Consider the following 15,436-nt stretch of genomic DNA (forward strand, 5'->3'; position numbering starts at 1 on the left):
ACTTAACGTATGGCCACTTATGTCAGCGGCAAACTGTATACTTATGGTGACTATTTCAAAATGAATACCTCCACTTTTGTATTACACTGTGTGTGTTTCTGAGCGAGGATGCTTCGTTATTTCCCTGGAGTTAACAAACACGAGCTATTGTCCTATAGAAACACTTTTGCAAATCAAGTAAGTTTGTCATACGAAGGTACTTTTTGTTCTCACGTCTGCTGACACACGCACATAAGTACACAGTTTCAGCGTACGCCTCTGGTCGCCTGGCTTTTCTGGTGCACGTGGTCCGGCTGCTCCAAAACTGAAGACACAGATCGGCAAATATTTCAATAGTAAATCAAACAGAACATTTGTCTCTGGATTGTGCCAGACATCCCAGGTTCCAGCATAATTATTCAATTAACTCACTGCTGCCACTCATCCCCAGAGCTCTCTACCTGGCGCTCAACGCAAACCCTATCCGCACCCAGAAATGTAAATGGACTCTTCTTATATAGCGCTTTTCTAGTCTTAACAACTACTCAAAGAGCTTGATCATAGGGCAGGAACCATTTACCATTCACACTAAGGCAGCACAATTAATCAAATTTGAATCACGATCACGATTTTGACTTCCCACAATCAAATTTGCGTAATTGAGCGATACTTTTTTTTAAAGCAACATTTCATAGAACGCTCCGTTTTTTTTTTTGCATAGCCCATCTACCGCTCCGTAAACCATTGTCTGATCATGTGATAGTCAGAGTTGTTCACTGCATCGCGCAGCTTAGTTTCCATGTGACAATAGAATTTGTTTGGTTAAAATAAACAAATAATCGTGGGAATAATCGTGATCACAATAATCGTGATTATTATTTTGGCCATAATCGTGCAGCCCTAATTCACACACATTCATACAGTGTGGCCGAGGCTGCCGTACAAGGGGCCACCTGCTCATCAGATAAACACTCACACACATTTACACTCTGAAGGCACAGCATCAGGGGTGACCTCTCCGGTTTCAGATTCTTGCCCAAGGACACTTCAACATGGGACTGCAGGGCCAGGGATTGAACCACCAACCTGGTAGGCAACTGCTCTACAGTACTTCTGAGCTACAGCCGCCCCTAGCCTAGGCTATCTCCGCTGAGGACTCAGAGTAACTACAAAGCTGAAATAATAATTATTTAACCAGGGGTAAAGTTGATTAATTAGTTAATAATCTAATGGTACGTGCATTTTTTTAATCATACACAGCTGTGTATCCTTTATGGAGGCAAATATCTATCATTAGTTCTCATGTCTGCATTACCGCAGGATAGTTGGGTGTCTTATCTAAACCGCTAAAGTCAGTTGAATGGCCAAAGTGTAAGTTGGCGGCTGTGTTTTTTAATCAGATAATGATGATATATCAAATCAAAACTAAAACTATGAACTATTAATAGGAGGATAAAACTAGTAATACTGCACAGGACAAGTCCTGCAGTCAAAGGTTTCCATAAAGCGAAGCGTGAAAGACAGCATTATCAGCACAATTTACTTTACATCTGTTCAAGTTAGAGTTTTCAAATCTAATAAAACACTAGATGGTCAAACAAAATAATACTACATCATATTTTCAATTACAATGTTTTCCCCTGAAGGTGAAATGCACAGTCAATAGTCAGCAGTATACAATTGAGTTGCAAATGAACTGATTGCGGGGGTCTTATGTTCATTATTTTGGGGTACACTGGTTTCTGGAAAAAACTGCAAGCAGCAGTACCAAAGGACAAGTAATCAGCCTGTTCCAAATAGACACGTTTTAAACGGGCAATGCAATAGTCTATATTAAATCTGATAAAGGACATTAACTGTTGTCATGTACAAAGATGCACTGATAGGAGATGTTAATCTAAAACGCTGCAATACAATTTTTACCCATTGTACAGTATGTGACTTGAAAATGGCAAAAAACACTAATGCAAGCCCTTCCATCTTGTGGAAGCCATTGATCAAATCTGCCTAACAGCCAGGTTCAACTCTCAAGCTAAAAGGCTTGCTCAGTCCTCAATACAGCCTCCAATGGGAGGCAGAGACAGGAGGTGTTGAAAGGAAGAACAAGTAAATAAATCCTCTGGAACTCTGTATTGACGTACTAACAAAAGTAGAGTAACCTACTTTTGTAGACATCGTAGGTTATGGCACGATGAAGCCAGCATCTTCTGTAGATAGCAGAGATCTGCTAACCAGAAGTCCGCTGAGCTCTGATATCCTAACTTACAAATTCATAAACAGGAGAATTGGCAGAGGGAACTTTGTCGGAGCCCAATGCCTACAATGAATATGTTTTGACTTAATGCTACCAATGGGAAAAAAGCTAACGTTTTGATGGTCTCTACTTCGTCAGCATCTCATTTCTGTTTAAAGCTGTCTGGGTCTTTGGTTATTCTTTCTGTAATCATCACAGCAACTCGTCTCAATACTGAAGCAAGAAAAAAAAAACACAAAGCTACAAGAGGAATTAAAATAGGACTCACCTATGGTGGAGGAGCAGCCAAGGGAGCAACCATCACAGAACATGGAAGGTAAAAATTGACAAAAACAACAATTACCATTTCATATTTTTGGTATATATCAAATGTTTTTTTAGTAACACGCTCAGGAGACACACCAGGATGTGAACTGTTGACGCATAACAACAGAGACAGAGTTAACATAACACCAACAAAGCCTTTTCCTGCAACTTTCTTTTCTAGGATAAGTTGTAAAGAAACAGGCCGCTAGTAAGGAAAACAATGTTAATTGGAGACAAGAGAGAGAAGATAGTGACACCTAACCCCTGGATGCAAAGAAAACAGTGATCACAGTGTTAACACATACACCTGGACAGAAGAGAGAAAGAGGTTGGTGTTGTCATTTTGTGAAGTGGTGTTGCTAAGGGGAAAGACTCCGTGATTGGTTAGTAGTAGCACACCCATCAACAGCAACTCTGTTAATTATGAGAACATCACAACATCATTGGGAATTAAGATACTCACAGATTAAAGTCAAGCCAGTCCACAGCCTCAGTGGAATCCATGCATTACTCATTTAGAACAAGTCCAAATCGGACCAAGCCAAAAAGCCCAAGTCAAGATTTTAGATAAATGTTTCCATGCAAGATCTCAGGCTGCATTCACACCAAATTATACGTTGCTGCTATTTGCACAGTTGTGCAGCATCACTTAAATGGGCCATGAAGGGCCCCAATTTGTTTTCTCCACTCATTGGTGTTTGTTCTGATTGCTGGTAGTTTCACCACACAGTTTTTGTATTTTGTATATACCGTGCTTGCATTTTTTTGTATTGTATTTCTCTAAAATGTTTATTCTGTTTTCAGCATCCCTTGTGATCCTCACTGCCTTAGCCTAAATGCACTATGTTGGTGTTTTCAAGGCTACGCCTGATTTGGTGTGAGTGCAGCCTTACTTTATAATGAGTACAGTCAAGACACCCAAGCAATTATTCCTGCCCAAATAAGCATTGGGAATCACGTTCAAATATCTGAAAGACATGCATGGCAATAAAGCCTTTGTCCATAATATTTTGTTACTCTATAATTAACTTGTATGTTGTCCAGGGCTGACAGCAACCAACCTTCGATGATGGGGGTAACTGGAGGGACCGCGGCTGGTTCTTCAATGGGATCCGCAAAGCTAGGGAAGAAGGGCTTAGCTGTAGGGTTAAGACCAGATCCTGGGGAGGTGGGACTCTTTACAGAGGAGGAGGAAGATGAAGAACGAGACTTCTTGGGTGGCTTCTTGCCCAATGAGGCTTCTTTGTGCTCTTTGGGTTCGAATTCCTGCGCTGTGGTTTTAGGGGAGCGGAGAGGGGCGGGGCTAGGTGTGTCGAAGGACAGCCCTAAGGTTAAAGGATGACCTGTAGTGTCACTAAACTGAAATAGCTCACTGTTGCTGCTCACGTTGGACTCATTCAGAATCCATGAAGCATCCGAAGGTGACAGAGGAGGGGCCGAGGCTATTACTTCGCCTTTTGGGGAGAGGCCTGGGCTTGGCTGGGCGGGGCTGAAAGCAGAGGTGTCCCCCTCAGACAGGCCTTGCACACAAGACTCTTGAAGGGAACTGGTGTTATCAAACTTGCCGCTGTCAACCATGTCACCACCAGGTGAGAAGGCCTGGCTGCTGTTGCCTAAGCTTGCATGTTCAGTATCCATCAGGAAGTCAAAGAGATCAACAGGGCGAGGAGCCATGGGAAGGGAGCCAACTGTTGTAGTGTTGGTGGTGGAGGGCATAGTGAACGGAGCCGCTGTGGCTTTCAGCTCGCTGTTCAGGACCAGTGGGTTGATGGAGGTATCTGTTAAGGAGATTAGGTCCTGAGACAGGGGGGAAGGGACCAGGCCTTCTTCTGGGTAGACCTCGTTTTTCCAGGTATCCATGTCTCCGAACGAGGCTTCCAGGCTTGCCTGACCAGAACTCCCGAGATCCATCATCACCTCCTCTGAGATTTTAGAGGTCACTTCGGTTGAAGGGACAAATGATTCTGCCGTGACTCCCCACTCCTCTGGAAGCTTCTTCCTGCTCTTGCCCTTCTTTCCCCTGCCTCCATTCTTCCCGAGATTGTCTTCCCAGCCACCATCTCCTCTATCCCGCCTGGGGCCAATCCTGTTGTAGAAGTCCTCTGTTGATGCAGTGTTCTCTCCCCGTGTTTCTACCTCAGGGTGACCCCTGCTCTCCAGGTGTTCGTAAGATCCCTCATCTTTCTGTCGCCTTTTCTTCTTCTTCTTCTGTTTTCTCTCTGAGCCTTCTCCATCCCTTTCGTCCCCCCCGGCATAGGCAGGGCTCTCGCGGCTGGGCCAACTGTCAGGTGGGTTTTCGGGGTTGACTGGGAGATGGCCTGCATGGCGACTGATCACGGTGGAGACACTAGGGCTGAAAGGGAGGTCTGTCGGTAGGCAGCCAGCCTCGTCCGGCCAGCAGTCGCCTAAGGCACCTTGTTGTGGGTGAAGAGGGGAGAGTTTAAAGACGGGGGAGATGGGTATGTGCATATGAATTGGTTCCCTTAATAAAACGCAAAACAAAAAAAGACTTCACTATGTATCAGACAAAGAGGCAAAAAAAATATAACAAAGAATCATGTACACATATTTACTGCAAACATTTTTTTTTTTACTTATAGTACTATTATAGCTATTTTTTGTTTGCTGAGATGGTGTGAAGGTTGAGAGGATCCCAAAATGCATCATTCACAACATAGACGCATCTGTATGAATTCAATGGTGTTCCAGAAAGCCCTTTGTTTATGAACTGTAGTAGTGCTTTTTATCTTTCATTAACCTGTCACCCTCAAACAAGCAAGAGTGTGTATTTTAGTGATCTTTAAAATCCACCAAAGAACTTTTCACCACATGCTGGATTTCAAGGCTTAAAACTTTCTTCCATTGCAACGCAACGAGAGAAAGAATGCTTGAAGGAATGAGAATACAGATACACTCAGACACACAGAACACTTAATAATGGTTTGTGTTCAAATAAAATATAAAAGTGGTACTTTTGGGTGGCTGACTCACTGCAGCCTCAGGGGAGGTAGAGTGCATGCTCACAGTGAAACTATAAGGCAGCAAAAGAGCTCTGTTTGATATCAAAACACAGAGCGAGATTCAGGTCTGAGTGTAGATTTTATTTATTATGTAGTGCACAGTGTTCCACTGTACACATACCTGGACAAAGTACAAAAAGCTGCTCAATGGTCCCTTAGAAAGAAGATCAATTACAGGCAACTGTGCTGTAACTAACACAACCTGGTTTTAGGACATTGTACAATAAAGCTCAGGTAGAGTAAAGGGAAAATTGCCAACTGAAGGTTGTTTGTCTACTTTGACCCAGTTTGTTTCTGGTCTTCAGTTATACACACATACAGAAGAGCTAAAGTGGAGCAGCTGTCAGGCCCCATACAGTACCTTTACTCTCTGGAGGGCCATATTTCATATTAACAAACCCCTAAAAGAACTCTCCTCTCCATACTGAATGGGCAGTAATTGGGAGAGTCAGAAATAAACATCAGCCAAATGGATCAGAATGACTTAAATGTTGAGTCCTGCAACCTCATTAGGCATTGGGAAACATGAACAAAAAGACATCTCGCTGTATGTGCATATGCAGTAGTTACTCTATAGTTTCAAAGGTAGTACATTTATAGAATACAATAACTCAGAATAAAATGTGGCTAATATCCTTCTATTCTCATATGATGCTTTGATGAAATGCTATCAACACTGGGATAAAGGCTTGTACTTGAGGTGTTGAATCAAGTTAGTAGTTAAGAGTCGCTTCTAAAAATTAAAATAAAAAATAAATTTGAAACCAAAATTGAATAGCCTGGGGGATAGCTGGGGAAGGTTTATTAACAGCCCATTCCCAAAGGGAAGTCACTAACCAAAGCCGCTCAAATGCCTCTGGGCGCAATCAGATAGTCCTTCAACCAATCAAGTTGCCAAGTTGCCAACACTGTATGCATGTGTGACTTTGACAATAGTGGACTACTGACGTGAAAGAACGAGTGGTGCGTGCGTGCAAATTTGACGAGAATAAAATTGGCTGCATCTGAGACTGTTTAGCCAGTCTCCGCTAATGGCCAATTAAGAGGAAAATTGTGAAGATCGGTTTCCTCGGGAACTGTCCTTTAAATAGACATAGCTGAAATTGAGAATCAGTGCATGTGATTCAGGTTTGTAATTGTTCCTTTCACTGTAGGATTTCTACTAATAAGCACAAGTTGGCTATTTAATGACAATAAGAATTTCCTTATGTCCCTAAACCTCCAGTTTTGGGGTCTTAGAAGAGTAGCGGCTCTGTACTTTTAGACATCTTTGCACATGCCATGGTTATTTGGAGACATCACCACTTTGATATGCCTCCCCCTGCCCTTATTTTGTACAGAGACACAGGGGGCTCTACCACCTGCTGTGTAGCAGTGCTCAGCTGCTGTGATAATGTGTGCATCGTTCCTCTGCCGACATGGGAGGTTGGCATGGCCTGCTAGCTGACACAAGCCACGCACTCTCTAGGATCAGATTTAACTGGAGAACGGCCCTTTGGGTGGGTGAGGCGAGGGGTGGTGGTCAAGAGAGACTGGACCTTGAGAGAGACACACACACACACACATACACAGACACTAACACAGAGAGTACACATCTAGAAGCCTTGGCATGATGGCAGACCCTAAAGATGTCAGCATCAGATGTGCATTGACCTTGTGCTGGAGTGTGTGTTAGGAGGACGCTATAGGAAATCAAAGACAGACATCAGCTCTGTATACTGCACCCCTCTGTGGAACAAATCACAAATTACACGATACAGTAATCCTTTTTGGGTTATCCCCGCTGTAAGAATGCAGGAATGAACAACGTACCACCTCATGTTTCAATGAATTAAGTCCAAACAACGCTAAAGAAGTTGATCATATTACAGTTGTTTAAATAACAATTAGCAGTGAGTATCAGCTATTACAGAAGTCTAGCAATTAACACTTTGGTACATGAGTTTATTTTTATTGTTTTACCTGATGACAGATCCAGAGGGCTGCGAGGAGTCTGGGGTTCGGGCAGCATGTGCTCTTTAGGGGCTTCTGAACCCGCTGGGGGTGTGGGATGGTGGGGTTCTGCTATGCTTGGAATCTTCTCTGCTGAGTGGGGTGCAGACCCCAACTCCACATTGACCCCCCTCCCACCAGGCTGGGACAAACCTGACAAAAAACACAGCTATATCAGGTCAGTGTCTCTTTGCACAAATGCTACTGTTGTCAAAGATACAGCACAAATAATGCAAAGTGGTCCGTTTATGTCTTTTAATGTTAAGTATCTTGCTATGTGACGGAGTGTAGCCCAAAGACATTATGTGATAGTCTATCCAACCCAAAGGGAACCTATCTTGTTCCTGGTAGCCTGTGAAGGCACAGTAGTTTACTGTGGTAGCTTTTCAAACAAAGTGTTCATGTGTTGTCACAGCAATTGTCAATCTTATATGAATTTTGAGAAAACTGCTAATTTAAAGCAGAAAATGCAATATCATTGCATAAAATTACAAAGACCACTACAAAATAACACAGAAAAGAATCCACCATCCTAAGAAAGATTGAAAGACAATACAACTTTCTGAATTGGAAAAATGATTTGATAAATAAATTAGGATGATTGGAACAGATGCAAAAGAAATTCAATTACATGAAGCAAGTACAAGTAGAAGTTTGCAGGTTTAAAACCAGATTTCTAAATTGTCCAAGGCACAAGTGTAATTTGTTCCATGAGTCAGGGACACTAAAGAGAAGCAGTTTTTCCAAGTTCAGAGTGATCTCGTGGAACTTGAAGTAAAAGCCAATAAGCAGAGCAACATCTGATAATGTCCCTCTGAGTAAATTTTTGACCCACGATTCGATAGATTAGATTTTTTTAGGTTCTCAGTAAACGTAATCACTTTTTTGCTGCCACATGGCATCGTTTTGTCATTGACTCCATCCCACTTTGCAACACAGTTATACAACAGAAACCTTCTTTATTGATATTGATTGATTTCAACATCAATCTATACAACACCAAAGATTCTTTTGTACCTTAAAATAATGTTTCCAAAATCATTTCAGTGGTTAAATAACTCGTTGGAAACAGACAAAAGAATATTGATAACGGTAACAGTAATGGACAGTTCCGCTCCCAAACTGTATGGGGACCAAAGAAGATAAGTGCTTTGGTGCCTAAAGTAAAGGTGCTGGTTGACAAGTAGCTCATGCTTATGTGATTCTTAGTGGGTAACATAAGATTATGACATTGTTCAACACGCTCAGTTATTTTTAGTAGGATTGTTTTGACCAAGGTTAACAACTCTGGGCTAGCTAACATTCATCATCATTATAACCCCGCCCAGGGACACATCCAGTCAGCCCTCAGCCAGCTAGCAACCAGCCCGGCCAGGACTTAACTCTGGTTCTAAGGATGCTATCGGCAGTTTACTGAACTTTCAGGAAACAGACCCAGACACCCGGGTCAGAACAGCGGCCATTCATAACATTACACCTCCATTAGCAGTATCGCTGCCCCTTATATAGGATCCAATGATGCATACCATAGGCATTACCGTTAGGAATCTAAAGGCAGAGTGATTGACAAAGTCCAGAGATTTAAGAGTTACTGAGATATTTTTATTCTGTGACTCTCTGTCATGAATCTGTTCATAGTGGAAATGTTAAAGTAAGTATAATCTATAACTCTCACTTTGGAAAATAGCATGAACGTTGTTTTATCAACATTTAGTACAGGTCTAAGGCCCTTAAGAGCTACTTGCAGAATATTAAAGGAACACCATTAGTTTTCACTTGCTAGATGAACAGAATCAGCAACATCATACAGCACTGTGTCATTTTGCAATGAGATGGGCGTGACAGTTTACCAAAGATGAAATTATATTATTGATGATATAACATTAGGTGAAAAGAACTGGACCTATGATTGAGCCCAGTGGAACACCTTTTCTAACGGTTAAAAATTCCAAATTGCAGCTTCCCAGTTTAACAGAATGTTGTCTCTCTGAGAAATACTGTAGAGAGACGAGAAGAATTCCATCTCTAACTGCAGCAAGATCAAAACTGCTTGCATAACTGGTTTGCCATTCCTTCGCAATTCTAAAAGTGGCCCTTTAAGAAACAGACATGCCTCTGATAGGTAAAACAAGATCCTCTTCTGCCCAAAAAGATGTCTTGCATTTCTATAATGTCAATAACACTGCCAGTAACAGTGTCTTCCATAGGTTTGTGAAGGACAAATTTTGGACCATTAATATTACCATATCTCTGTCTAAAACACTGGAAGACAATTGACCAGACAATAAAGAAATAACACTCAAAAAGACAAACTTGCTAAAGAAATTCACTGGAGACCAACTGCAATCATTAGATCTGAATAAAAGTAATTTAGTTAGTTTTTCGTTCTTAATAATAATTTGAATGGTGCCCAAAAACAGCTTGGTTGCTGTGCCTAAGCCTTATAATGACAGGGGAAACCCTCAGTAATGTTAGCTAACTACTTGTTTTTGCAATGACAAAAAGGATCAATTTATAAACTAAGTCATCGGCAATTCCACTAATAATAACACAAAGCAAACATGGCACCACAACAGCAAATCCCAAATACAAGCCTTATGTTAATGTAACATTAACATGTAACAGTATTAATGTGTTACTTCAAGTTGGAGATCTTTGGTGTTCAGTTTATATGCTGTTGGTAGGAATGAGGACAGGATTACTGTAAACTGTCTGTAAAGTATACTAACAAATGCAAATACTATTTTTGCAGGGCTAATAGCTGCTCATCTCAACCTAACCCCAAACAGAGAACAGCATTTGAGTTGACAAGTAAAGTATATGCAGTAAGTTTAAGGTAATGTCAGGTTAGTGTCTGGCTGTATTCAGTTTGTTATCAACAACCATATTTTCTAGGAAAAGTTACTTACGTAACTATATGTAGATTGTCTTCAGTGTCGAAAAACAAATGTAAAGACTATTTTGTGACTAAAACTAATATATATTTTCATCAGAAGAGTGAAACTAAAACAGAAAAAGATTATCCACGACTTTAGTGCCTTGTGTTGTTTAATGGTGTATAACACAATTACTCTGACTCTCTACTTCCTCCAAATACATAATAGTTCAACAAACAGTATACCTCAGATTGCGACAAAGAGAAGAATTTTCTAAATACACATGGTAAGTTATTGTACAGTTTAAAACAACAGCTCTCTTTTGGCAGTATGTTGTGATTGATTATGTCAAAACCTTAGAAAATACATTTTAAAAGCAAGAAAGACATAGTCCAACAAATCCGTATGTAAATAAAGGCATTAGTTGGTCAACAGGTCTTTCAACAAAAAAGCACCATGATGGATGGTGTTACACTCTGTTTCAGTAATAGCACTTGGAGATGGAGAAAAAAACATTTGCATTGCCAGCTCAGTTAAAAGCTAAAATGTGAAACCACTGTTAATACCACTCAGCATTCTAATTCAAACTAACTGGTGCTATTGATGCAAGCTAGTGCTATCACTTAGTTTTAGTGGTGAAAATGATGGCCAAATATTGAGTTGTGTGCGGGTAGAAGATTAATGTATGACTATTGCCATCTAAATCTTTCAAATGACATCTTTATCTCAGGTGTGTGAAGCACCTTTCAACTTAATGTTGGAAAAGTCCACTATAAATGAAATTGATGACAAGTACTGATCCAATACCAGTGTGTTATATATTTTATTATGTTTTAACAGCTGTATATACTACTATCCCTGTATGGATGGGATATGATTTCTATCTCTGTGGTCGGTCTGGCTCAGGTAAACTCTCAAACAATGAACGCCACAGAACTTTCATTTATTATCCAGTTCGACAGTCAGTTATAACAGACAAATAACATACATAAACTACTTTAACGTAAATTTTCTTTAAGGCTTTATTACGTGGTATCGGATCGGTGTATAACCTCCAGTACTTCCCAATACCAGCGTTTTAAGCAGTATCGGAGGCAATCCCAATGCTGGTATCAGTTTCAGAACATCTCAAGTTATTATTATAAGTAGTGCTACTACTATCATAGTAGTAGTTCCAGCATCAGTACTAATGCAGTGTGGTTGTATACCTGAAAAAGCTTCCATCCGGCCAGTATCTATCATTTGGGCAGAGCTGTTCTGAGAGCCCACAGGTTCTGAATAACCTGCCATGGAAGCTGGCAAGAGGGAAGGTAAGAAGAAATGGACTCATGGTTAACTGGAAAGGGAAGGGCAGGAGGGAAGACAGAGTCAATGTGTGGAGGAAGAAGTAATTGAGTCAACACTCATGTTGTCCACGGGTCAAATTGACCCGTTTTCCTTTATCAATGTTCTTTTTAACTACCCAATTGTAATTAGCAAAAAAAACATGATTGATTTCACACAACGCTCTTTGCCAAGTACAAATCTCTACTTTCATTAATTTTTGGGGTCTCTAATCCAATTTTATAAAGGTATAATTTTATATAGATGAGGTTCATTGACCAAATATTCCCAAAATAACTGTAAAACTAAAGTTAATAAATTAGTGTTACGTAGTGTTGAAAACGTCAAAAAAAGTGACAAACATTGAAAAACGGTGTCAAAAGTGCTGAAAAAAAGAACCAAATAACAATCGATAAGAAGCTTCAACAAAAAGTGATTTTGACAGGAACGCAAGACAAGGGTTAAGCCAATCTGAGCATATAATTTGAAATGGAGGATAAACTTATGACCCTCAGAAAAATTCTGGATCTGGCCTCGCCCACCCCCACTACTCGCTCTATGCAGAGGGCATTTCTCATTGCTCGCTCTGTTCTGAATCAGTTGACGTGTTTGTTAATTTGTAGGGTTTTCTGCTTGGTTCAGTTTATTATCACCCAGTAAAATATATCACTACAAACCACACAAGGACGTTCACTCTGCTTATTGGTCGGATGTATCTGGGAGGAACAAAGGAAATACAGGAAGAAGGTCCTGTGTCCTGGACAAGTGCATTTGTTTTTAATACACTCAAGCTAGTAAATCATTTTCCACAAACTGCTTTACGAGTGAAGTAACTGTGTCTGCTCGGCCTGTGCCTATCTGTGTTATGATTGTGTATGCTCTGTTTCCTTTTTATTTTGGTAGTCTTGTTTTTCTGTCTAGTCTTGTTTTGTTTTACTTCCTGTTTTGTGTTTTCCCGCCTGCTTGATTGTTCTGCCCCGCCCTGATGTGTTTCCATGTTGTATCCCCTGTCCCTTGTTACCTCTTGTATTTAGTCTCTGTGTTCCCCCTTGTCCTGTTTCAGGTCATTATTTCTGTTTGGAGTATCTATGTGGTCAGTCTTCCAGTTTTGTCTCTATCTTCCTGGTTCCAGTGATTCCTGTTTTGTCTTTACTTAAGTCCTGGACTTCTTTACCTGCTGTTTTTTGCTGGACACTTTTTGTTGTAAGGATTTTCATTATTAAATATTCAACCCAAACCCTATTCGGCCTATGATCTCTGCACTTTGGTCCAACATTCTCTAAAGCGCGTGCCTAGCTGTTTCAAACTTCAGCGGTGGCTTGTTTGACCAGGTAGATGCGACAGGAAGCTGCTACAGTTTGCATGCTGCGCCACGTCGCAGACAGACCCCACTACAGGAGCCGTTTAGCTCAAACTCAAACTTGCAGTAAACCTCGTAGTTGGGTTGAATGACAATCTAACTACATAATGAACCGTACTGAAGCTTAACAGAGTTTGTTTAAACTCGGTCCGTACCCAAGTGCAAATGCAATGTTCACACCAGCCCAAAGGGACCACACCAAGGGCTGAAACGCTCCAGGGTTCGATTCAACCCAACACCAACACCAATAAGGCAGCTGAGACTCATTCAGTGACTACATTCTAGTATCTGGTTAACATCAGGATGGCTAGAAACATTAGAGTGATTCAGCCATAGCCTACGTGTTAGAAACAAATGCTGGATCCAGACAGATGGCGGCAGGATGACAGTCTGGTCAAGGCCCGCAGACGGTCGTCTCGGGGAGACAAGCGGCTCTGTCGGGTGGCGCAGTGGAGGACGCCCCACTTCGCGAGCTTTGCTTAGTCTGCAACTAAAGTTTTGACGTTCTGTCTGAACCCGGCGCCAGTCAGACCTTGACTAAAGCTTGCCCGGGTTACATTTGAATCTCAATTTTTGGGAGATTCGTAGTAGAGGAATGACCTCTGTAGTGACAAACTTTGCACACAGACAAGTCAGTGAAGTCAGAATGGACATTTTAGGGAACATTAACACAAGAAAAGCACATCTTTGAAAGGAGGTGGACTTTAAAATGGCCTGCTCCAAAATAAAAAACCCATGAGTGACACCAAAGTAACATCGTGCCTTCAATATCCATTGACAAAATAGTTTTTTTCAGACTTTTCTAATATATTTTATTCATCAATTTTAAATTTGGACGTTTCACTTTGGACTTATGTACCTGATATGACGTCTGTAGCCAAGGCCTGCTGCTGGTCAAGTGAGCGTCTCCGCACCTCTCCCTGTGGCTCGGGGCGCAACAGTGATGTCTGCCCCCCCGCCGTCAGCATACAACCTGCAGTGACAACACAGATCATCAAACTACTGTACAACTGTAATTTAATGAGACGAGGCTACCACACTCCGCTGAGCACAAATCCAAAATGACTCATACACAGGCATTTACAAAACATTTCTATATAGTGGACTCTATCTCACCTGCCAAGTTTCCTCCCAAAAGAAGATATTCCAGTCCCATACAACTCAACATTAAGTGATTTTCTATGTGATGCTCAGTGCCTCTGTCTCTGTATGTCTCCTCTGCAGCCTCAGCTGGCTCTGAGCTACTAACAAGTTGAACCCCCAGTCACACACACATGCAATCTCCACACAAAGATATACACACACACAAACAAGAATGCGATCACCGTCGGGGAGTCTGGGTTTGGTGTGACGTTTCACTGTCTGTCTGGTTCAGGTCCCAGGCCCCGCCAGCTAGCACCTCCCCTTGCACTCCTCAACTTCCCATCACCCAAGCCTTCTCTCTCTCCTCTGCAGTAGCCACCCTTGAACTCCCAGTCTAGAACCAGGGGTCCTGATTGGACCGCACAGGCCAGAACCCAGAATAGCAGATTTAGTGTGGCTGTTTTGGGAGTTGAATGTAAAAATGGAAGGAGGAGAAAAAGAAGAAAACATGCCGCGAGGGAAAGGAAGGCAGAGGATCAGAGAGGAAGATGAAGGGTTGAATAGAAAGACAGCAAGGAAGGAGAGAAAAATAGGAGAGAGGATTCAAAGAATGAGTCTGGGAAAAAGACAACAATGAAAAAGGGAAATAAGAGAGCAATGAAAGGGAGGAAAAGAAAGATGGATAGTAAAGGGGAAGGAGAGAGGGAGGGGAAGGCAGAAGAGAGAACTGAGGGAGGCACCAATGGCATCCCTCTCCCAGCAGCGTTCACAGAGGGTGACAGTGAGCCGAACAGACAGGACGCCACCCAAAGTCACAACCGCTTCCATATATCGGACCCACACATGGGCCATGGTGGGGTGTGCATTGTCTGTCTCGACAGGGTGCAGAAAACCCTCCGTTGGCAGGGTCACTGACTGATTCAAAAACACTAGCACTTGTCCTTATGGTCTCATATTTGTGTCTGTCTGCCTCTCTTTGAGTCTCTCTGCTTAGGAAACACACATAAGGTCACAGTAACACAAGGCTAAGGTGGCCAACATGAGTGCACCTAAATGCACTGAGCGTCTTCTGCTCTTAGTTAAATCATTGAAGCAAAAATGTGGCATGAAACAGGCGGATGTTTCCCCCCGCTGCGCTGCGACGCTGTCCAAGGTGCTGAAATCAGATTAACCTTCCTCTGGTGTTAGCTTTCTGCTGCCATCTGAAGTGTTAGCGGGTCATTTTGGACCCGTGTATTAAATT

At 41.8% G+C, this 15,436-nt stretch overlaps 1 protein-coding gene across 1 annotated transcript in view; it reads right to left on the reverse strand.

Moving 5' to 3' along the window:
- The window catches only part of LOC117938115 (microtubule-associated protein 4), a 123,348-nt gene that overhangs the window by 47,003 nt on the left and 60,909 nt on the right, over positions 1–15,436 (reverse strand). Inside the window, 4 exon segments of the mRNA XM_034862509.1 lie at positions 3,601–4,953; positions 7,522–7,704; positions 11,636–11,722; positions 13,970–14,083. Coding sequence (XP_034718400.1) covers positions 3,601–4,953; positions 7,522–7,704; positions 11,636–11,722; positions 13,970–14,083 — 1,737 coding nt within the window.

This window comes from Etheostoma cragini, chromosome 22, assembly GCF_013103735.1.
Source record: "Etheostoma cragini isolate CJK2018 chromosome 22, CSU_Ecrag_1.0, whole genome shotgun sequence".
Taxonomy (NCBI): domain Eukaryota; kingdom Metazoa; phylum Chordata; class Actinopteri; order Perciformes; family Percidae; genus Etheostoma; species Etheostoma cragini.